At 46.1% G+C, this 24855-nt stretch overlaps 1 protein-coding gene across 1 annotated transcript; it reads right to left on the bottom strand.

Moving 5' to 3' along the window:
- Nucleotides 1-266: 266 nt before the first annotated feature.
- ANKRD35 (ankyrin repeat domain 35) lies at nt 267-21562 on the bottom strand. Its single transcript, XM_036768177.1, has 15 exons — nt 21164-21562; nt 20747-20827; nt 13004-13134; nt 12214-12302; nt 11824-11888; nt 9147-9204; nt 8847-8917; nt 8394-8500; nt 7074-7258; nt 5409-5446; nt 3287-5227; nt 2196-2285; nt 1733-1798; nt 1276-1373; nt 267-483 (listed from the first exon to the last, which is right to left on the bottom strand). Exons 1-14 carry the CDS (start codon nt 21560-21562, stop codon nt 1314-1316), a joined length of 3381 nt encoding a protein of 1126 aa, XP_036624072.1. The 3' UTR covers nt 267-483; nt 1276-1313.
- Nucleotides 21563-24855: the final 3293 nt, after the last annotated feature.

The raw sequence follows: 24855 nt of genomic DNA, 5'->3' as shown, positions 1-24855 counted from the left end.
GTGGGGGAAGGAGAACTGTCCCCAACAGGTCCATGCTTCACTCTGATTGGAATGTAAAATAGCTCTCTACCCCTAATATCTCTTTCCACACTAGATTCACTCAGTGGCCTTAAGGAGAAGATTGTAATCATCTCCATATGAAGTGTTGGCAAGAGGAAAGGTCCTATCAATGACCTCCCCTTAGGGAAGAGGCTATTTGTGGCTAATCCCAAAGAGATCTAGGAAATGTATGCCCACCCCAGCCCCAGACCGAAGAAGCAATGATATCCAACATCATACTGCCGCCTGCTTTATTTCCCACAAAACTGGTTTCTTCCATGCTTTTTTTTTCTGGTTCCATCAGTCTTGCATCCAAGGTCTAGCTTCTCAGATCTGGGGTCCTTCATGTTAGGGAAGTCCAGCCCATACCACTGCTATCGGCCAGCCCCACCACCACCACCACACCGTGTCCATGGTTCTGGCCTCTGATGCTGCCCTTGCCCTCTGGAAAAAAAAAAAAAGAAGAGGACATTAAGAAAGAAACATATACATTCTAGCCTTCTCATTCCCCACATAACCCCACATCAAATCCTCAAAGGAGATCTCGTATGTGTGAACTGGGACAGCTGGGTGGAGCAGTGGATAGAGTGCTAGGCCTGAATTCAAGAAGACTCATCTTCCTGAGTTCAAATTTAGCCTCAAACACTTAATAGCTGTGTGACCCTGGGCAAGTCACTTAACCCTGTTTGCCTCAGTTTCCTCATCTGTAAAATGGGCTGGAAAAGGAAGTGGCAAACCATTCCAGTATCTTTGCCAAGAAAACCCTAAATGGGGGCACAGAGTCAGACATGACTGAACAACAACACGTGTGAACTGGAAATGAGAGTACACCTTGCTCAGAAGCAGAGGGAGGAATGACATGAACTTGGGATGAAAAAGAAGGTTGGAGGATGTGTGAATCTCTGGAGTTCTTCGATTCCACCATGGGAGATAGTACTGCCCACTTCAATTGCCACCACCCTCCTCTTACTGACCATGAGCTTATACTAACCCATACACCACTACTACCCCAGATGACATCTTGAACTCTTTGTTCACAGGTAGCCAACCCCTTCTATTATCCCCACTAATCCAGCCTTAGACCTGCCTTCCAAGGGTCTCTTCAATCTGTCACCCACAGGGAACAAGAAGAGGAAAGGGAGGGGAAGCTCTTCTTTTACTTCACCTTCCAAACTCTCTTCCCCTAACTCCAGCCCCTCTCCTCCTTACACCATCATCATTATCACTGAAACTCACAGCAGAGAAGTCTCATATCCAGCACCGTCCAGGGGGGCTCACTCCTGCATCTTGAGGATCCGTAGAAGAATCTTGTATACATCCTGTTCCATATAACCCTGTGCACACAAGGGAGATGGGACAAATGAAAGGAGCAGAAGAGAAAAAGGCAGATTAAATAAGAAAAGGGGCAGCCTACTTATCCATCCTTCCTAGAAGTCAGGCCCAACATACCCTAGCAGGGGTAAATTGGTTCCAACTAGCCATGAAGCAGACAAGGGAAGGGAATAAAGGAAGGATAAGGAACCAAAACATTTGTTTCAGAACCTGAAAAGAAGATGATTCAGAGAAAAGAAAGGGATGCTCCTCTTAAACACATACAGACACACGCAACACAAACAACCATGTACCTCCCTATCCTGGGACAGGTGAGAGAGAAGTTCCCCAGTACAGAATCCTGACCTGTCCACATGCTTACCTGAGCAGCATTAAGCAGATGGTTCCTATAGGTGGAGATGATTTCCTGGTGGTTCTTCTGGGAATCCTGGGAACATCAAGGGATTGAACTTTATATCCCAACCCTCACAGACCTCAAAAGCACAGAGCAAGACAGTGGGAATCTATTCTGAATCAATTCACCTCATAACACATACTTATTAAGCACACACTCACTACCTTCAACAAGCTATATTAGGCACTGGGAGTTCTGCTAAGACACAGTGCCTGCCCTCATGGCGTTTATAGTCTTAAGTAGGGAAGGGAAGTCACCCACTAATTAACATCATGCAAAATACATGAGACATGCAAACAAAAAGCTATGTGAGGTCATGGACTGGCAGACACCAAATCCCCGGGATAAGTAAGACCCATCACTGGCACTGCCAAATACCTGACTCACCCTCCCTCACCACGCTCTTCATACCTTCCCAGGTATGACCCACCTGCAATTGTAGCACAAGGCGGGTATTTTCCCCTCGAACAGCAAGGACTTCAGCTGACATTTGCTCCAGTTTCTTCAGCAACTCCCTGATCTGAGGTCAGAGGTAGAAGGGGAAAGACAATGCAGTCAGCCCCCAAATCCTGTTACCTCTGTATGTCATCCACACACACATAAGGCATCAGATGGTTGCCTAATACCAACTAGGCCCTGACAAGCAACACCAATTAGATGGGGGTCAAAATACATGATGAGGACACTAAGGTACTTTCTCCTTCAGTCAGGTCAATCGATCTGTGTCCCTCCCTTCCTTGAAAGCCTGGCTCAAAACTTGCAGGAAGTCTTCTGGGATAAACCCCACCCCATTTCGATCATTCCTTTGCACTTATGCTCTCTGTGCTAATATTTACACTCGTTTGTATGTTGTTTTCTAGCATTCTTAAGTTGTTTCCTGTACTGATCAAATAGGATTACAGTAGCCTTTTAAAAGTGGCCTAGATTTATTTTTTTCATTATACAGGAGGTTATGAACTTACTAAGGGAAGTACTTCAAAGTTTGTAAATCAGTTGTTTGGAATTCAGGATGCATTTCCCCTTAGAAACAACGCTATAAACGGTGGTTAGGTTCCCAGGGCCAACCCACAAAAACCCATAATGTCATTTAAGCAGGCAGAGGGCTAGAGCTGGATTTCAGAGGTTATTTAGTGCAAGTTCTTCAGAAAAAGAAGAAATGAGGTCCAGAGAGATTGTGATTTGGCTAAGGTAATACTACTGGGCCAGGGCACTTTCCACTACTGTACAGATAGCAGCCTTGAACTACAGATCCCTACAGAGCACCCCCACACACACACGCACACATCCCTACACTATCCCCTCCCACCACCACCAGAAGAGGGACAAAATCTTCATTTTCTCTACCCTGCCCTTAATGCCCTGCAGAAACTGTGTCCCAGCCATCCGTGGTCTTGTCTGACTACTTTATTAAGAGAATCAGTCAGTGGTTCTGGCAGCCTGCCTGGGGGGGTCAACAACGGGCTGACTAGTCCATCCTCAGCTCATGTTACCTGCAGCCTACAGACTGCTCAGCCTTCTTACCTTCGCCTCCTTCTCCCTGCAGGCCCCAATCAGCTGGTCCATCTTCTCCTTCAGCAACTCACCAGCCTTCTCAAACTGCTCTGAGCGGCCCCGCAGCTCACTGGCCTGGCGCTCCTGCTCAGTGGCCCGGGCAGCCAGCTCCCGGCTCCGCCGCCTCTCCTCCGCCACCACCTCCCGCAGCTGCCCGGTCTCCCTGCAAGCACTGTTGTACTTCTCCAGCAAAGTCTTGAGCTCCTGGCCCCAAGTCTGTGCCTGGGCCACCAGGGATGCCCGGCTCTTTTCCTGCTGTCTCAGGTTGGCCGCTTCCCGCGCTCGAAGCTCGGCCACCTCCTCCGTGGCCTGGTACAGCAGATGCTTCAGCTTCCCAATCTCCTGGCTCTTCCCACCCATGGTGGCCTGTACCGCACGCAGCTCCTCCTCTAGTTTCCCCAGGTCCTGCTCCAGGGCAGCTACCCGGGGGACAGCCTGGGGAGCCACGACGTCCCTGCCGTGGCCCTTCAGCCGCTGGTTTTCTCTCTCCAGTTTGGCCAGCTCCCGCTGCGCCTCGTTGTACCTGGCCACCAGGGCGCCCACACAGCCCTGCAGCTCCTCCAGGGGGTCAGGGGCTGCCCCGCGGGGGCTCCCTGCGGCCACCAGGTTGGGAGGCAGGCATTCCCGCAGCCCCTGCAGGCCGGTGCTCTGGGCATCCAGGCGCCGGCGGAGCTGTTCCGCGGCTTCCTTCTCCGCCGCTAGCTCCTCCGCCAACAGCCCCACGCTGCTACGTAGCTGTTGCAGCTGGCCCTGGGCCTCCGGCCTGGGCATGTATTCTCTCTGCAGTCTCTGGCTCAGGGCGTGCAGCTCTCCCTGCAGCCGCTGACGCTCCCGTCCCAGCTCACTCAGCTCCTCCAACAGGTTACTGTTGCTCAGTCTCAGGGCCGACACCTCCTTCTCCAGCTGTCCCTTTGCGCCAGTCCCTTCTGGGGCCTGGCCCCCTCCTGGAGCTCCGAGGGGTTCCCCCCGAGCTTCATGGGCCCTTTCCTCCTTTCCCTTGCCCTCGCCGGTGGGGCTTGTTGCCACGGTAATGGTTTTGGCTCGGGGTAGAGCTCCCTCTTGGGACTCCGGGACAGAAGGTACAGTCTCCACGTTCAATCCAGCCTTGGCCCGATCCAGCCTGGCCAGCACCTGCTCTAACCGAGCTTCCATCTTCTCCCAGGCCGCTGCTGCAGCCTCAGCCTGGGATGCCCCCCAAACCCTGTTTCCAGCTGGTCTGCCCAGGACCCCTCGGGCTGCATCCTTGTCCCGCCACACTGCAGTCAGCTCCTCTCTCAGCTGCAGCAGAAGCTGGCCCAAGGCAACCATGCCTGCTGGCTCGGCACCTGGAGCCCTCGCTCTCTCCTCTTTGAGGGGAAGCACTTGGTCTCCTCTTCCCTGACCTGGCACAACCCCTCCCGCATTAGCCAGCTGCTCTCCTTTGGCCTTCCTTGGGGCCTTCTCCACTGGGCTCTGCAGCGGGGGCCTCTGCTCCTCTGGTTGGGCCATCCCCTGGCTTTCGTACTGCGGCTCCCGAGGTTTGGATACTTGTGATGCCGTAGCCTGTTTCTGTCTCTTCAATTCTTGTACTTGCTCAGCCAACAGATCCAGAACACAGCCCTGCTCCATGCCATCCCCACCAGGCCGTGGACTAGGACCTTGCCCACCTTCGTCTCTACACTCTCTGGCTAAGAGCACTCCCAGCTCTTGTACCTGCTCTCGAACCCGGCTCTCCAGACCCTGGCAGGCTGTAGCCTGGGCCTTACACTCTTCTTCCTTTTGTACCAACTCCTGCTCCAGCTGGGAGACTTTCTTTCTCTCTGCTTCATACTTCTTTCTCCACTCCTGGGGGCTGCACCTGTCCTCACCTCCTTCCTCTTCACCATCCTCTTCCTCTGGCTCTGCTGTCCTTGGGCTCTTTGGTGGGGAGTCCTAGAATAAAAAACAGAGTGAGGGGCAGCTCTAAAAGGAATGGCACCCTAAGAGAAGCTCTTCCTTCCCAAGCTGGGCCCTGGGACACATTCCCACAGAGGCCCTGGAGTAAGGTTGGCTGGAGTGTGGGGTTGAAGAGATGGATGTTCAAAGGGGCAGAGGGAGGTGCTTGACTTTTTACCTGAGATGACGGATCAGGATGTGGAGCCAGCCCTTGGCCTGTCAGAAAACAACTGTCATTTGTTTCACGTTTGGTTTACAGACAGACATTGACAAAGAATTTCAGGTGCATTATCTTATTTCATTCTGTAGGGTTCAGTAGGACAAATGTTATCATCCTCCCCATTTTACTGAAGAAGCTTAAAAATATTAAGTGAAACTTGTCCCAGTTAACATAGATTGAAAGTAACAGATGTAGAATCTGAACCCAGATCTATTGACGTTTGCCTCACTCACCATCCCAGAAACTTTCAGGACCAAAGTGCCTCTTTGGTAGCCATTGGCTACCACTCCCTTAGGTAGGTAGGTTATCCTCCCCTATTAGAATGGAAAACTCTTTATCCTGAACCTAGGTTTTTCTAATTCCAAGTCCACTACTTTTCTACCACATCTTTCCACCTTCAGATCTCACATTGCCTCTTGTTTATAACTTGGTTACCCATGATCAAATCAACTCTGCCACATTTCATGGATAGAGTGTATCAGTCTTCTGTAGTTTAGTCCCACTCACCATCCCAGTAACTTTCAGGACCAAAGTACTTCTCACAAGCTACCTGTTCCCCAGCAAACATATTGTCACCCTCATTAAAATGTAAATTCCTTAGGGGAAGGGACTGCCTTTGATTTTGTATAAGTATCTTTGGTGATTATAATGGTGTTTGTCATTTAAAAAGTGCTTATGGGTACGTTTTGTTTAGGGCTTTTTCCCACATTCATACCTCTATTAGAGCAAGAGATCTAGGACAAATTCTTATCGAGATTTTGTATCTCTTAGTCCCTAGCACAGTACTGCCACACACCCAGTAGGTTTTTAATAAATATTTGCTGACCTGAATACTACCACTAAGATCCTTAAGACAGAAGAGACAGATATCATGTGCTCCTTCCTCTCCAAACTTCTGACATGTTCCAGTATATGTGCCTTCCCTAAGAGGCACTGCCTTTCTCTTAGTAAATAATAATAATATTATAATAATAACAACTAACCTTTATATAATGCTTTAAGGTTTGGAAAGCATATTGTCTCGGGTGATCCTCATAACAACTCTTTGAGATAGGCGGTATTATTATTCCCTTTAACAGATCAGGGAATTGAGATGCCCAGAGGCACACAGCTAGTACATATGTAAGACAGAATTTGAACTCAGAGCTTCCTGACTTTAGGTCTAACATTTTATCCATTCATTGTACCACCTGGCTGCCTCAGACCAGAGATGTATTATAAAACCCCAGCTAAGAGGACTGTCCCAGGAACCAAGGCCAAGGCTACAGTGGACTTAAACCTTTGTTGGTTGAACATTTTGGCCAGAGATGGTCTTATAGTTGCCCACAGCGAGAGTCAAGGCTGCAATAAATAATTTGCCTTGACCTTCAGGCTTTGTTTGGGGTGTTCACTTTTCATCATCAGAAAAGAAGAAAGTAAAATAAAAATTGAAGTAATAAATCATTAGAATATAATGTTGCTCTGGCCTTGAGGGGGAAGGGATGATTCTATGAAGAATCTGCAAGGCTATCGACAGTGGATAGGACAGAGGCCCTCAAAGTCACAAATGTTTAGGAATCCTCTGGGAAGACTTAGTTTGAGGATGGGGACTGATGGGGAAAGGTTGAGCATAGCTTGTCTTACCTCCACGCTGGCGGCGGTTCAGCGCCTGGCGAAGCAGCCTCCATAACTCCTTGTCTTGGGTGCGCAGGGCATAGTATAAGGCATCATGGCCCATGCAGTCCACAGCCCCTACATCTGCCCCATGGCTCAGGAGCATCTCTGCCACCTCTGCACTCCCCTTCTCACAGGCCAGAATCAAAGCCGATCTGTGCATGTGTTATGCAATTGACTTTTTAGAGTCCTGGCAGGCTTTCTCTATTTGTTATCAGCAAGCTTCCTTGGCTTCCTTCAAGGTAAAGTCTTTATCTTTCTCAATCCTTAATCTTAGTGCCTTCCCTCTGAGATTACCCCCAATTTAGGACATATACATAGAGACATATGAAGTATCGATATAGATATCTTGTTTGTATATACTTGTTTGCCTGTTTTCTCCGCCATTAGTCTGTGAGCTCCTTGAGAGCAGGGATTGTTTTTTGCCTTTCTCTGTATCCCCAGAGCCTAGCCTTGTGCCTGACACATGTTATTGTTCAGTCATCTCAGTTGTGTCCAAATCTCTGTGACCCCATTTGGGATTTTCTTGGCAAAGATACTAGAGTGATTTGCCATTTCCTTCTCTAGCTCATTTTACTGATGAGGAAACTGAGGCAAACAGGGTTAAGTGACTTGCCCAGGGTCATGCAGTTAGCAAGTGTTTGAGGCTGGATTTGAACTCAGGTCTTCCTGATTTCTGGTTTGGCACTCTATCTGCTGTACTGCCTTGCTGCTCTGCCTCCAACATAGTAGGTGCTTAATAAAGGGGAAGGGAGTCCATACCAACCTCATGGCAAAGCTTTTGGGCTTGGACAATAGGCCTGGAGATGGTTATGCCATACAGCATGATAGAAGAATCAGCAGGTGAAAGGAATAAGGATATAGGGTACTAGGTCCCCCAAGCAGAGACCAGGAAAAAGAGGTAAACACAGCTCAACCATGCAACTGAGGAAGGAACCATTTCACATACGTACATGCATGTATGCATGCATGCATGCACAAACCCATTCCCCACCATTACTTCTGTCTGTACCAGAGACAGGATGAACTAGAGCAGGAGTGGGGAACCTGGGACCTCAAGGCCACATATGGCCCTCTAGGTCCTCACAGGCAGCCCTCTGACTGAATCCACACTTCACAGAACAAATCCCCTTTATAAAAGGATTTGTTCTCTAAAACTTGGATTCAATCAGAAGGCCATACCCAAGGACCTAGAAGGCCACATGTGACCTGGAGGCTGCAGTTTCCCCACCTCTGGACTAGATTCCAAGGAGCCTGGAATCTGGATTGGAGAAAAGAGGGAGAGCTCACTTGTCTTCCTTGTCTGTGACATTGACCCGGGCGCCTCTCTGCAAGAGCTGGGAACAAATGGCCGCATGTCCACCCAGTGATGCAATCATCAGGGGAGTCCGTCCATCCTGTACAAGTGGGGAATGGGCACAGCTGAGGGAGCCAGGAAATACAAGAGGCCTGGCACATCCACCTCCCTCCTCCTGCTGGCATCCCCTCTGCAAACAACTGGAGGGGGGCAGACTTAAGAACCTGACACCGGCTACTCCCTCATTGCAAATATAGACCCATAGCTTTTCCCCCTGAGTTTTCCTGGGGAATGTGGAGCCTTAAACCCTCCACAGAGGGATGAACAACTCCAAGGCACTGAATTTGGCCCCAGATTCCAAAATATCCCCCAAATTAATCATGCTCAGAAATAGCAAGCAGCACCTCTTTTGAAGGCACTGCCTTGGCTCCAGGAGTGACACTCACATTATCGAGGACATCCAGGAAAGCTTCATGATCACATAGTAGCAGTACACTAGAGGCGCAGCCAGATGAGGCTAGTTTACATGGGATTGAAGGAGAGTCAGTGTCAAGAGGTATAAAAGGTATACCCCTTGGTATAAAGGCAAACAACTCTGCTCAACCCAAATTCCTCTAAGGACCCTCCACTTCTATACCAACACCAGTCATTGCCCCTATACACACACACACACACACACACACACACACACACACACACACACTCACTCACACATACTCCTATACCTCAGGATCCCCAACACTTACCAGCCCAGTGCAGAGGACTTCGGTTTTCTCCATCCACTGCATCCTCATTGGCACCATGCTAGGAAAAGTCAATATAGAATTGGCATGAACCCTATAGACAACCCTCCCAACCATTACCACCACCAACTACCTCTCTCATCCAAGTCATAGCATAATCTCATTGGGCAAAGTATGAATGGGTGAGTGGAGAGAACAAAATTCTGAGAAACCAACTGTGGAGGGTCAACCTGATGCAGTCCAGAGAGACATCGGGCTGTGCAACAAATGAAAATTTTAGTAAAAATAGCAAATGTGTCCAACACTAGTACTACAGGGTAGATAGCCATGACTGGAACATTGGGAAAGGGCTTTGAAGAAAGAGACAAGATCAAAATTTTCCCAGTGGCCTATACCATTTTGGATCCTCTGGGGATGTTTTATATATTGCTCTAATGCTCTTTCATGTTCCAGCTCCCCAGCTAGGTTGGTAGCCTGCTATGATTAAAAACCATGCCTTTTCAAAGGCCTTCAATAAATTCCTCATGACCAAACATCATTATCATTTTTCAATCAGTCCTCATCCTCTTTGGCCCTTCTGCAGCACTTGACATTGTGAACCACTACTTTCCTCACGCATACTCTATTCTCTCTTGGCTTCAGGTATAGCATTCTCTCTTGCTCGTTATCTTTCCCTAACTTACCATTTTCTGTCTTCAACTTCTCCTCTTCCCAGCTCCTTAGTGTACATCTCAGCTTTCTGACCTTGGTTCTCTCCTCTCCTCTCCTCCCCTCTCCTCCCCTCCCCTCTCCTCTCCTCTCCTCTCCTCTCCCCTCCTCTCCTCTCCTCTCCTCCCCTCTCCTCCACTCTCCTCTCCTCCCCTCTCCTCCCCTCCCCTCTCCTCTCCTCTCCTCTCCTCTCCCCTCCTCTCCTCTCCTCTCCTCTCCTCTCCTTCCCTCCCCTCTCCTCTCCTCTCCTCTCCTCTCGTCTTCCCAGCTCTTTAGAGTACATCTCAACTTTCTGACCTTGGTTCTCTCCTCTCCTCTCCTCTTCTGTTCTCTTTCCAAACCCTCTTCTTTGGCAAGTTCATTAACTCCCATGGCTTTATCTATTGCTGTTTCTATGAAAATGACTCTCCTCTGTATATTTCCAGTCCTGACCTCTCTTCTGAGCTCCAGTCCTCTATCTCTCATTACCCGGAGACAATGCCCCACTATGACTTCAAACTCAACTTTTCCAAAACTGAGTTTATTCAACTCAACAAACACTTTTAAGTGCCTGATTTTTTCAAAACACTATGCTAGTTGCTGGTAATACAATGAAATCATACTTGTCCTCTAGGAGTTCATATTCCACTGGGAGAATACAACATACACAGAATTACATACAATGTATATAAAAAGTAAGTTCAAGAGGGAGAGAATGCTACTGAGTAATGCAAGGAGGGAGAATCAGGATGTGGCTTGTCAGCTTACATAATTGGCAGTACAGTGGAAAGAACTCTATCTGTGGAATCATAGGCTCTCAATTAAAATCCTACTTCAGACAATTACTACCTTCATGACTTTGGGCAGGTAATTTCCCCTGCATGGGTATTATTCCCTCATCTGTAAAATGAGAGGGTTGAACCTCTCTGATTGGCCATTTGAACGGCCTCCGAGATCCCTTCTCTATGATCCTGTGACCACCATTCATGTCGCTTTCCCATGTTCAGAATCTTGGTGTCATCTTTGACTCTTCCATCTCTTTTATAACTTTAACTGGATATTAAGCAGTTATCAGTAGCCTGTCAATTCTGCTTCTACAATATCCCTTCCATCTTTCCCTCCTTTCTATTTCCACTGCTCCCCATCCACTTAGGCTATTACCAAAACCTAACAGATCTTCCTGCCTCCACTACTGCCAGATTACTCTTCCTTATGTATAGGGCTGGTCCTGCCCCTCCTCTACTCAAGAATCTTCAGTAGCTCCCTATTGTCTCCTCGATAAAGTTCATACTCTTTCTGCCTAGCATTTAAAGCCCTCCACAACCTAGCATAGCCTTACCTTTCCAGTCTTACCTCATGCTACTTCCTTCCCCATGCCCCAGCTAGACTGCATAATTTGATCACACCCTGTACTTCCCTTCCTTCATGTCTTTGCTCTCAGTTTCCTATGCCTGAAATACGTCCTACACCCTACCCTTTTATTTATTGAATTCCTAACTATCCCTTAGAGTCCCCCCTCAAATGCCATCTCCACTCTGAAGCCTTCCCAGGTAGTTAATATCAAACTTTTCTTCTCACGATATCACATAGCATTTTGTTTTGTACCACCTAATGTACATAGAATTTTGTAGACATTTGTTTTTGTTTTATGTTCCTCTATTGACTGTCAGCTCCCATGAGGGAATTGCTATGCTATACAACGTCCCATTCATTCTATCTCTATAACGTGCCCCCCCCAACTGCATACAATGATAATTTAATAGGTATTCAATAAATGCTTGTTTATTCATGGTGACCTACTACCTCCATGGAACTCTACCTAGCACCAGTCTGTCTGATGAAGACAGCCCCAAGATAAGGGGATAGTTGTGAATCTTGCAGACTAGTCCTACAAGACAAGGTTAGAATATACCCATCCTATACCCCCCATTATCCCACAAGCAAACCTATACTTTTTACCCCAATAGGAGTAGTGTGATGGGTTTTCTCATACCTGCAGCAGGACCTTGACACACTGTGGCTGGCAGGAAATAGTAGCCAAGTGCAGGGCGGTGCTTCCTGGAAATAGAGATGGGGAGAGGGACCCACACAGCCCTGGTGACTCACAGGGAGGGAGAGCGAAGACACACAGATAATCAGGGAGATTAGATGGAAGAGCTTACAGTGACACAAGGCCAGAAATTCCTGTTCCCCCAGTGACTGGGTCCTTGCTGTGGGGTGAGGGTGAGACACACCCAACTTTATGGGGAGAGCCCCTGTAGGGATGCTGGCTAAGGCATGCTAGAGAAACAAACAAGCATGGGGCCCACGGTCAGAAGCCCTCATTCTTCATCCTGTCTTCTGTCAAGGAGAGGACAGGTTGAAAAATCAATCTGTTACTCACCATCTTCATTCTTGCTGTTAATTTCGGCCCCATTAGCCAATAGTACAGTCAGGCACTCCGTCAACCCTTTGGATGCTGCTAGGTGGAACCTGGCCGGGCAGAAAGGAGAGAAAGAGGAGGTGGGGAGCAGGGAACCAAGAAGTGGGCCATTCTCGATAAACCAGCATCCCCTAACACCACACTCCCAAAACCATCACTAAGAGTGCTCTGGTTCTAAGCTGATTGCCCCAGAAAGCGATGGCAATTTGCTGAGAAGTCACGTAGAAGAAGGAGATAGAGACAGAAAGAGAAGCCAGAATTCCTATCCCTGGGCACCCTCAAACTACCCAGGGGGTGAAAAAGGAACTGAACTCATTGATTCCTACTTAATTGAGCACAGGAGAAATCCAGAGATCCACAGGTGTGCTTGAGGATGGACAAGCAACTAGAAAAGAGTGAGTCAGGCATCCTAAGCTAATATGGAGAGAAGAGGGTAATCCTGACCTAGCCTGCTGCCTCCAATTTCATCTGAACTTGTAAATACTAGGATTCTCACTTCACTCTTCAAATCCATTCACCCTTCTGTTTTTACAATGATCAAACACTACATTCTATTTAATGGGTGTCTTATTTCAGTATTTTTGTAGTTGTCATGCCCTCCATGTGTCAATCTGTCAGTTTCTAATCTCTTAAAGTAATTCTCATGGGCAGGGACCGTATTTATTGAACTCACCTTGTGCATATAGCACATAGATATATGTGTGCATGTATATATGTGTATATACATGGAGTGGCCGGAGGACTTACTTACGGGGACTGGCCGTGGGAGTCTAGCTTGGTGGGACGGGCAGTCTTCCTGGAGGCTAGAGCAGCCACCCGACTCACGTCTCCCCGCTGCACTGCTTCTAGGAGTTTCTGGTCACGGCGGTTCCATTTCTCCACCTGTTCCAAAATCATCACATGAGGATGGGGAAGGAATTGGGGAAGAAGAAATAAGATAAGAGGGGAAAGAAATGGGAAAGTTGGGATAGGGTGCCACTTACAAAAATTCTGCCCAGTAGAAGATAATTGCCAGGGTCAGCCTTCAACAAAATTATGAAGGATGTGGTTTGTGTTTTATAGTAATAATAATCATCACTGCCTCTGCCCCATTTTCCTCCACCGTCACTGTAGACGCAGGTCAAGAAGAACTGAGAACCACTGTATGTTTATATCTGTTTGATGTCGTTTACACGACTGCATAATTTTATGGTAGTAAAGCTCATAATTTACATGATCTGATTGATGTGGAGTAGATAATACCATGATTCTCATTTTTCAAATGAGGAAACTGAGGTCAAGAGATGATATGACTTACTAAAGTCATTTCACTAGGAAGTGGGAGGCCCAGGACTCCAGATGAGGCCTTCAGACTCCAAAGGAAGCTTTCTCCATTACACAACACTTTGGGGCCCCACCTCTCCCCAATGGCCCTAGCAAGCTTTCACCCACTAAGAGGTGGACATATCCCCAGGTGCTGGCTTCCTGCGGAGGTATAATCATTATCCCTTTAGCTGATTGCCTTCCCTCCCTCTTAGAGGAAGCCTACCAGTCCTTATCTCTTTCTATGCCCAAATTGTCAACTAACTAACCTGATGTGCTAATGGGAGGAAGTTGGAGTCCCTGTTCAGCACCTCGGGCAATACACGGGAATTTGAACACAACCTCTGGAAACAATGCCCCATCATTTATTATTTAACAGGAATATACTCTAGGAACATGTCTGACCACATAGGAGAGGAAAGGAAACTGTTGAGCAAGCTAATATAGGACCAGGCTGGGCTTCACTCACTGCATTAGATAGGACACCAGGCCTAGAATCAGGAAGACTTGAGTTCAGATCTAGCCTCAGACACCTACTAGCTGCGTGACCCTGGACAAGTCACTTACCCTATTTGCCTCAGTTTCCCCAAATATAAAATGGGGATGATAACAGCATCTGCCTCCCGCAATTGTGAGAATCAAAGGAGATAAGATCTGTAAAATGCTAGGCACCATGCCCAGCATAGAGCAGGCACTATATAAATGCTTATTCCCTTTCCCCCAAAGCATCTTGCAAACTTTAAAATGCTATATAAATGCTAGCTATTATTATTATTATTAATACCAAGAACTGTGGGCAGCAATGTACCCTTGAGATGAAAAGCATGTGAACAGCTGATTTAAAAACTTTAAGTACTTATCTGATAGGCTTTTAAATTTAATTTGTACTTTATTCACTAAATGCTCAACCCCAGAACAAGCCTCTCTGACCCTACTCTTTTCTCCCCATACCTATCAGACTTTTCAGAGACAAACTGGGACAACCTGCATAAATTCTTGGTTTGGCTCCACTCAGGTTTTGCACCAGTTTCCTGGCTTGTGCCAGTATTAGTTTGCACTGTCAGTTCTCAGAAAGGTAAACTGAGGCACAATAACTCGCATGAGGTCACAGCTTATTACTGATGACCAAAACCCTGTCTCCCACTCAGATTTTTCATTCATGATCTCTAACCATTCTGTGTTTCAGAACAAGGGAGGGAAGCCCCAAGTTTGTTTCCTAGTCTATCCCTGGGCCATTCCACCTCTCTTATCCCTACCCCACCCTGGTACCTTAGTAACAACAAACAAAAGGCAGGGATAGGTTCTTGGCAAAGCCTGGGCAGGTGACAGGGAGCCCAGCACCCAGCTGTCCCAGACCTCAGCCACACCTGGCGGTGCATTGTTCTTCCAAGAGAACTTTGGTGAAAATCATCTTGGGAAGCGGCAACAGGGTGGGGATTACAGAGGGGGTGAGAACACTCCGGGCTGCCTGCACAGAGAAGCCTGCTTCTCTGACTTGAGATATAGATTTATGCATGGTTTCATTTATGGACAGAGGAATTTCTCAACTGGTTCTGCCATCAACTTTTCAGTATGAAAGATGCCCTAACCACATGGGGCATTTGGGATAGGTAAATCTAAATTAATACTATACTATCTTAATTTGTATCCTCTATTACATTATTTTTTTAAATTATTGATATATTTTGTTTTTACATAGCCTAAATTTCCCCTGTATCCTTCCCTCCTCCCAGAAAGTCAATTCATAGAACAAAGAATTTTTTTTTTTAAAGAAAAAGAGCTGGGGGGGTGTTGGGGAGGGAAATCAGCAAAACTGAACAACACATTGAAAAATCAACAATATATTCAGTGTTCCGTACCTGTGGACTCCCCATTTCTGCAGAGTAGCCTCCACTCCATTCTTACCCTGATGCCCAATCCTGGCACTAAGGTAATCTGGGTTCTTGAAGGCTCTGCCAGAGAAGTACAAGCTCTAGCAAGTCCTACCAAGCTGGAGAGGCAAGGACTGGCTAGAGTCTATCCCCAGAGGAACAGCCTACCCAAGTTTGGAAAGGCTTATTCCCAGAACTTTGGCTGCCAAGTGAGGAAAGAGATCTGTGTGGGGTTTTCTTTTAGTTTTTGTTTGTTTGTTTGCTTGCTTGCTTGCTTGCTTGCTTGGTTTTTTGCCTCATCACTTCACCTTGCAGGTTTAGAATCAGCATAAGAGAAAAAAAAAAGACCTGTGCCAATAAAAGTATATCTCTTTTGAAGTGTTGAAAGAAGATTGACATGATATACAAATCAACATATTTAATTTTTTGAAAATATTTTCCCACCTCCTGCTCAGCTTCCCAACCACCCTATGAATAGATAGGAGGAGATAATGAATGATACCTGCCCCAACAGTTGGGTAAACATTCACTGAGAGGCGGTGCCTTACCAATTATTTATTGGCTGATATGAAAATTTCCCCTTCTTCCAGCTCAGAATACTGCTAGAATCCAGGCTTTCAGACTTCAAACCATTGGACCATACTAGTTTTTTGTTATGTGATTATGATAAAGGGTTAATTTTGAAGCCACCCAGACCAAAGCAGACCCCTACTCAGATAATTTTCTTTCTAGGAAGACCTTTAAGGAAAAGGAGGTCTTCTAGGCATCGTGGTGCAGATACTCAGAGATGTCATGGTTCAGTGGAAAGCGTGCTGAATTTGGTGTCAAATCCCAAAGTCCCACCTTGGGTAAATCTCCTTACTTCTCTGGGCTTCAGTGTGCTCATCTTTAAAATGAAGGAATTATACTAAATCAGAGGTGTCAAAGACAGGCCCTCAGCCTGCACCCAGAGTCACATTAAAATGTAATTGGGGAAATATTTAACAAAATAAGTAAAAATGCAGTAAGACATACGTAACAATACATTTTAAAACTAAGTCATTGGGGACTCACAGGGATGCTTATTGTATGGATTAGCAGCTGAGTTTCTATTTGACACCATCGCACTATATCTTCTAGTCCTACAACTATGAGTCAGCAGCCCTGATTCTCTTAAGCAGTGATGGAGGGAGTATATGATCAAATATCCTCAAGGGCCAGGACATTAACAGGAAAGGGGCTAAGGTAAAGTCCCTACCATGAAATACTCCGTATAGATGACCATAGCCTGAAATGTTCTAAGGGAAGTTGCTTCCCAGCCTATACTGGGAGTAAATGAATTAATGCACATGAGGCAGACTATAAATTTAAAAATAAGATATAAATGTCAGCTATCATGATTTTGATTGGCATTTGCTTAGCTGGATCAAGAGGATCCTATAACTCCTTGGTCAGGAAGATTGGGTCAGGCCATTCCTTGAAGAAAGGTTGGTATATTCCTTTCAAAGAATGATTCAGCCTGGCCTTTTAATGATTAATAAACCCCTTACTTGCTGGCTAGTTTCAGTTCTCACTTGTTTTCCTATAATTTCCCTATTCTCAAATTGACCGTGTGTTAATGTTCTTTTCTCCCTTCACTGCCAGGGGTAGGTATTTTGTAATCCCTTATCAGACATCTAAAATGAGATTCTTGCTAGGAAAAGCATGGGTTTTTTTTTCCCCCTGTGTCCACAGTGTTTTATCTGTCTTCATATAAAGAGCATGTTTCCAAAGATTCATTCCTCTGAGCCAATGGGAAAGAACTGTGGACCTGATTTCAGGGGCTGCTACATTCTTGTGTTTTCCTCTCTCTTTACATGAAGGAAGAAGCTGTGTTGCCCAACTGGCCAGTTCCAATTGGGTCCTGAGTGGGGCAGCTCCTACTACTACTCACAGAAGTTGTTTGTCCTTCTTTCTCGAAGAGGACCATGACATCAGGGAGGTGATGCCATGACACTCAGGTGAATTGGATTTAAGTGAGGGAGGGCTGTGCAAAGTCACCAGCCTCACTCACTTTCTTGTCTGCAGCCATCTGGGGCCAGTGGCCAGATATCAATCAGGACTACTGGAGATGGCCCTGGATGCAGCAAGAGACTTTGTACTTTTTAAGCTAATGTCTTTCCCAGGTCTCAGCTTTGGGCTCCTTGACATTTTTATCAGTTCTCTACTTGAGGTAGAGTTCGAAGTGAATAGTGCCCAGCCTGGAGTAAGGAAGACTCCTCTTCCTGAGTTCAAATGTGAGCTTAGGCATTTACTAGCTGTGTGACCCTGGACAAGTCCCTTAACTTTGTTTACCTCAGTTTCCTCATCTGTCAAATGAGCTGGAGAAGGAAATGGAAAACCACTCCAGTATCTTTGCCAAGAAAACCCTAAATGGGGTTACAAAGAGTCGGACATGACCAGACCACAACAAAGCAGTGCTTCCTAACATTTTCTATTCCCAGGCATCCTTGAGTATTTATTAATTCACTGTGTCAAATTGCCAAGGCAGCATAGTGCCCCAGAAAGTATATTGTAGTTAGAGTCAGAGGATCTGGGTTCAAATTCCAGCTTTGCCACTGACTACCTTGTGACCATGGGCAAGTCATTTTACTTCTCTGGGCCTCAGTTTCCTCATCTGTAAAATGGGGAGAGATCACATGAAATGATTTCTGAGGTCGTTCTAACTCTAAATCTCAGATCCTGAATCATCACACAGCTTCAGACCCAGGATCTTAGGAAGGCAACAAGATTCCAAGATCCTGCCCTGTTGCCTTCTGCCAGCAACTTAGGATATAGTAATTCAGTACTTGGATTGGCCTCATTAGAGTAGGCATTTCTTCCACCCATGAGAATCATAAAATATTTACCTTCTCATCCTGTGAAATCTATGCCCAGACCTTCCTACACATTGAAGATCTAACCGATATTCTGGGGTTTGGTCAAAATGCTTTCCTCTGGTTCTCTTAATACTCTGTGAGTGCCCGAATAGCATTTGGGTTGTCCCACCTATTAGCCTTTGCTCTCACTGTGTGATCAGCCCTCGTGCATTTATGGTCATACATTTCCTTTATGATATCTTTTACAACACTTTTCTCATTCAAGCCAATATTGGTAATTAACTTCATCCTGCTTCTGCCCACCAATGTCTTTCTGTTGCTTTTTAGGATACCTGTAAAAGCCTGCAGGAAGCACTAAACTGTCACCTAAGCCCCAAGAAAACAAACACCTGCCATGATAAGGGGATTAGGGCTTGGGTCTTCCCATTCCAGATTCACTAGGGTCTTTTGCAGAGGTTTCTCCACCCTTTCCTAATCTCCAGTTTCCTGTCTACAGCATCTTATTGAAACAGAAGTGCCCTGACAGGTAGAAAGCAGGTCTAACTGTCCCTGACAGGTTGGGATGGGAAGGAATGTACTATGCTAAGAGTCTGTGGTGAAACTAGAACTAGATTTCAAGAGTCCTTCCCTCTTAGCCTTATAACTGTGAGAACTAATGTAAATTTTAATCCAGCCTGAGGTCAAGGGGTTCTAAAATGAATTCCTGGCCCTGCTTCTTACACAGTAAGCTCAGTAAATTATTTATAGGTCAGTGTGTGAGATATGACAAAAGGCACCACACCTGGTTAACTAAAACCAAGTCATGTATTTTTAAAAAAAAAATTCTCCTCCTTCAAAAAAAAGTCTGGAGTTAGCTTAGATTGTCTTTATGATGGCTTTTGCTTATGTAGTAGCCTTTTCCTCAAGGACTAGCCCTGGATTCAAGGAGTAGGAGTGGGAAAGGATAGCTCCCAAGCATGACTAGGAAGTCAGGCTCTGGGAGGGGCCAGGGAAGTTGTTACCCCATTTCCCTGACAGTTGGGTCCAGAGTGGTTGGCCACCCATTGGGTGGAGGAATTTATGATGTGAGAGGTGTGGGGGAGTTTCATGAGGAAACCAACCTGCAGCTGAAACTGATCTGGTTTCCACCTTTCTAGTTCCCAGGCTTGACCAAGGACCCTGGGAAAACCCTGGAGCTGAAATGGTTCAGAGGAAACAGTTATTCTCAATGCCCTAAACTAGAGTTTTCCCATACCTAAGGTGGAGGTGAGACCACAGGCCTCCTTGGGAAGGAGGATGGGGATCTGAAGACTCTCAGTGACCAGGGAACAGGCTGTGTTATCAGCAACTACAAAACTAGAATCTAACCTCCTTGAGGGCAGAGATCACATCTTGAGCTTCACCTGTTCGTTATAGTGACAGTCCTTATCACAGAGCTTCCAGTAAAACTAAGCACTGACTAAAATAGGAAGTTGAATGGAGTTGAAGTAATTATTATGACAGGATTAAAGCTATGCCTCAGTAGACCTCTTAGTATTTTCATTTGATCCAACTAAATTCAACAGACATTGATTAAACACCTACTATGTGCCAGGCTGGAGAAGGAAAAGGCAAACCATTCCAGTATCTTTGCCAAGAAAACCCTAAAGGGGGTCATGAAGAGTCAGGTTCAACTGAACAAAACTACCTACTATGCTCTGGGCTGTGCTAAACACTGAAGATACAAAGAAAGACCCCCCCAAAAAAGCAGTCCTTGCTCTCAGGGAGTTCACAGTCAAATGGAAAAAACCAATATACAAACATCTATGTACAAAGAAGCTATATACAGGATAAATTAGAGATAATCGGCAGAGGGGAGGCACAAGGATTAAGGGGCATTGGGAAAGATTTTAACTGAGACTTGAAGGGAGCCAGCAGTTGGGGGTGAAGATCAAGAACATTCTAGGGATGGGGGACAACCAGGAAAAATGCCAGGTCCCTTCCAGCCACAAATCTATGGTCCTAATTATCTGGGCATTTCTCACACTTGCTGATGGAGAAACACCTTCAGTTTAGCTGAGACAATCAATCTCCTTACAGATGACAAATTCATTTCTGGATTATTTGGATCAGGAACAGGACTACTGTGCCTAGAACAAATTTTAAGCAGCAGTTCCAGTAACTGCGCAATTTCATTCCTTAATGGAGATCTCTCCTGCTGGAGAGCGTCCCAGCAGGAAATGCTACATCTCTGTCAACCTTTTCTGGGGCCTTCTATTTTGAATTCTGCACAAGAAGAGAGTGAAGGATTGATTGATCAGGGTGGAAGCATCCTGACCTCAAATTCCCTCAAACATTTCAATCCAACCCAAGTCAATGGCACGGAGGATGGTAGCCCCAAGAAATTATGTGAGGGTCTGGAAAGGGGAGGGGGGTACTATGGGGGAGACATATAGCAGGCCTGCAGAGGTCTGGGGACCAGCCTCATAGCCAAAAGCTGCAGGGAGATGCTTAGAGATCCTTTACCTGGGAAACAGCCAAGCGGGCTGCTCCTCCTCTGGCACTGCCAGTTGGGCTGGCCAAACAGCAAGGTGAACCTTCAGAGGACTAGTGTAAAGAGGTTCAGGGGTACTGGGTGAAAGAATGAGAGACTGGGGAGAGACAGACGCTGAGAAGATGATGGAGGAGGGTCTATGGAGGGAGAGGGCACCTGGGGGCAAAGGGACGTCGGGGCAAAGGACAGGGACACTGGAGGGACCACAGGAAGAGCTCGGCATAAGAATGGAGAGAAGACCAAAAAGTCACTAGCTCCCCAGCGATGCCCGGAATGTCCGGGCACCTCAGAGCACTAGGCATCTCGGACCCCGGACTCCTGCCTCGAGGATGTCCTCATCCCCACCCCATCCCTCCTTTCCCACCTTGCAACATCCACGAGGCACCTACCGCCACCTGTGAACTGGAGCAGGAGAAGATTCGCTTCATGGCCGGGGCTGGGGCCGGGGCCGCCGGGAGAGCGGAGCCGGGGGAGACGCGCAGGGAGCTGGACCGGAGCGGACCGAACCCACAAGACTCGGAGGCTGCAGCCGCAGCCCAAATTGTCAGAGGCGGGAGGCGGAGCCCCGCCCCCATACGCCCCAACCTATGGTAGAACAGCATCCCTCGGCACCTGGCGCGGGCCCCACCCACCTCTCTGGCTGACCTCAGGAGGCCGGGTGGACTGAGGCCACTCCGGCTTCTCAGCTGCCGCGACCTGGCCCGCAAGTTGTCTCGTTTCGTTTCGGAAGAGAATAGGCTCCGAGAGAGCTCGATTATAATGCCCAGTCTGCCCAGGACCGTGCGCATAGCGAACTAACACAAGGCTGAGAGTTGAGAGCATTTGGAGGGAACAGAAATTGGGGAGAAACGGGGGTCCGGTGGCTGAGAATGTGGGGATATACGGCTCATGCACATAGGTGACAAATAGCAAAGCCCACGGACCGAAGGAAAAGGAACAGACCTCAGTGGATAGCGCATCGGACCTGGAGTCGGGAAGATATGAATTCAAATTCTCAGGCACTAGCTGTGTAGACCTGGGCAAATTATTTAACTTCTCTGAGCCTCTATTTTCTCCTTCGTAAATGAAGATAATAGTAACCAGGCTGTTGTTCGAGGCCAGTGAAATAATGTATCACAGTGTTTTGCAAACATTAAAGCGCTACATAAAGGCTAATTGCCGTCGTGGCGGTGGTGGTCATTAGGCATCCGGAGCAAGAATAGGAGGAAACCAGAACCAAAGAAAGGAGGGATAGAAATGAAAAGGTAGAAGGAGGAAAGTGTCCTTGATGTCACCCTGAGAAAAATACTGCCTTTCTCTCCATCACTCTGAAATTCTTTTTCTTTGAAAGATCATTTTTAGTCTTTGACTTTTTTTCATCTCTTAATCTGGGCCTGTTCTTTCTCCATATTTGCCTTTGCTAAAGTTTTAGCAATATGATTGGCAGTTGTTGTGGCAATCTCTCCGAAGTCCTGGAATCATAGATCTGAAGCTGGAAGGATCTCAGAGGTCATCGCGTTCTACTGCCTCATTTTACAGATAAGGAAACTGAGACCAGAGAAGATTAAATTATGTGGAAGAGGAAACACAGTTAACATCAGCATACCCAGTCTTGGCAAAGGAGACCCAGTCCAATAGGAAGATCTGTGATACAGCAAAAAGAACATGGCTCTGGAGTCAGGGGACTCAGGTTCAAATTTCCCCTCTATTCCTATGGGACCCCAAAGTAAAGAGTCCATGTGAAAGAGTTTTTACAAAATCCGAGGGTTAGAAAAGATATCAGAAGCTATCTAGTCCAACTAGCAGCTAACTTAGAGGCTCTTCTATGATATTCTGAACAAGTGTCCTTCAAAAACCTCCAATGAAGGAGAAAACCACTAGACCCCAAAGGAGCCCATCCTACTTTTTCCAATAGTTAGCTATCCCTCCAAGTTTTTTGACATTTGAGATTTTAATAAGTGTGCTATGGCTATGAATTTATGACTTTATCCAAACCACTGATTTAAAAAAATTATGCAGTACAAGGCCAAGGACAGATGGGGGAGGGGGGAACTTCACTGGAAACCTTCCTACAAGTTAACTTTGAGCCATTGATAACTACTTTTTAGGTCTAATCATTCAACGAGTTTTGAAACTACTTAACAATACTCTTTTCAAGCCTGTATATCTCCATCTTGTCCACAGGATAGCACGAGAAACTTTGTCAAAAGCTTTGCTGAAGTCTAGACAAAGAATTCTATAGCATTGCACTGGTCTACCAGTCCCATAACCTTACCAACAAACAAAATGAGTCTAATCTGGCATGACCTAGGTTGGGTTTTGTTTTCCATTTTTTGTTTTTTACTTTAATCCTTTTTATTTTTTGTTATTCTGAACATGACGAATACAAATAAACACAACCATTTCCATGTACAAAGAAAAGAAAAATGGGATTTTTTCCCCCAAAACCCACACCTCTATTATGGACACATTTTTTAAAAGTACACGAATAATTTGATATATGAATATCAAAAGTATCCAGTTTGTCTCTCTCTGAATTTGCTTCTGTTTTCTCCTGAGCTTTCTCATAAACTTTTCAATGACCTGGTTTTCTTTGTTTCCTTCTTTTTTGCCTCTCTATCACTAACCTCTTCCTTCCGAACTTAAAACAAAAACTTCTCTCTGGAACAAATAAACATAGTCAAGCATGACAAATCAACACATTGGCCATGATCAGAATTGTCTGTGGTATCACATTCTTGATGGAGCCGTACTAGTCAATACTAAAGAGTCAGTGAGCATTTATTAAGAACCTATTACATGCCAAGCTCTGTGCTAAGTACTGGGCATTCAAATTAGAAAAAGACAGTCCCTGTCCTCAAGGAGGTTACAATGTAATTGAGGATGAAAAGGGTGTGTGGCACCAGAAGGTACCCAGACCAAGAAGAGAGGCTGATATGAAATGAAGTTAGTTGGAAAATTATGAGCCCTCTGTAAAGGGAGGCTTTGGGAGGAATTTATTGCTCAGCCCACCAATCACAGGAAAGAGGCAACTGAAGGTGCTGAGGAGGTGTATGTAGTATTAAAGTTGAATCAGCCTCCTTGAAGATGAAATACCAGGTGATGAACTTATCCTGGGGGGTGGGAATGGAGCATGATGATTGTAGAGTTGAAACCAAGCAGAGACATGCTTCTCCCTTTTCTTTTCTGGATGTTTGCTAACATCTTTAATATTTATTGCCTTTAACATTACGTCCTAGTCCTAGAATTTTAGAAGTGCAGCACATGCTCTGGGGCAACTATCCCAACTATTCTAACCCCTTAAAATGGCAATTCAGGTCTTCAGAGGATGGCTGTTACATGTGTGCTCATAGTTCTAGGGGATAGTCTTGAATACTTCCAACCCCCTATCAGTGTGATTCACCCAACGATTATCAGTCAGCATTTTACTAAGGTGCTATAGTAAGAATATTTGATATAAAACATCCCTAGAAAATCTGTGATCAATATAGAGTCCAGGGGAGAATGGGCCCAAGCTTAGAGAACACATGTGGCCAAGGGGCAACACATAGTTCCGAGACATCCTTTTTCTGGACTTCCCCTTTAGGTGGGGTGTACTCTTTCTGCTGGTTTCCTTATACATTCTTTGAAGTTGCCTTTCCTCAGTGTGTCAATTGCTCCTGTTCTAGAAACATGGCTAAGAAGATGAATTAGAACCTGAAGCCTCTAACCCTCCAAAGTTCACAAAGTAGTCTACTGGTCAAAGTGGGGCTCAGAGGAGATCAAGACTCACATGTCTCTTCCCCCTCAAGCAATTCCCTCTTAGGTGTGTCATGATTGAAATTACTGAGGCACAAAGATTTGTGTATGATCAATTTATTAGCAAAGCACAAATTTTCCAAGCAGTAGGGTTTTGGCTTCCTCATCAATAGCTAAGATCCTGAGGTGGAGCTTAGAGATCATTTTTGTAGGCAAATGGAAGAACATCCACAGTAAAAGGTAGCATCATAAGTGGAGAAAGCAATATGATTGATTAGCATCATTTCTCAGTAGTGTCCAACTCTTCATGACCCAATCTGGGTTTTTCTTGGCAAAGATACTGGAGTCATTTGCCATTTCCTTC

This window comes from Trichosurus vulpecula, chromosome 7, assembly GCF_011100635.1.
Source record: "Trichosurus vulpecula isolate mTriVul1 chromosome 7, mTriVul1.pri, whole genome shotgun sequence".
Lineage (NCBI taxonomy): Eukaryota > Metazoa > Chordata > Mammalia > Diprotodontia > Phalangeridae > Trichosurus > Trichosurus vulpecula.
The sequence above is the reverse complement of the archived record's forward strand: the minus strand, read 5'-3'. Positions and strand labels throughout refer to the sequence as shown.

What these genes read in the sequence shown, in the direction of transcription:
- ANKRD35 (XM_036768177.1), bottom strand. Translation starts at nt 21,562, where the DNA reads ATGCGCACGGTCCTGGGCAGACTGGGCATTATAATCGAGCTCTCTCGG. An exon ending in GCTCCAGTTCACAGGTGGCG is followed by an intron (nt 20,828 to 21,163) that starts GTAGGTGCCTCG and finishes TCTTTACACTAG; the next exon opens with TCCTCTGAAGGTTCACCTTG. An exon ending in CCCGCTTGGCTGTTTCCCAG is followed by an intron (nt 13,135 to 20,746) that starts GTAAAGGATCTC and finishes ATTTTGGAACAG; the next exon opens with GTGGAGAAATGGAACCGCCG.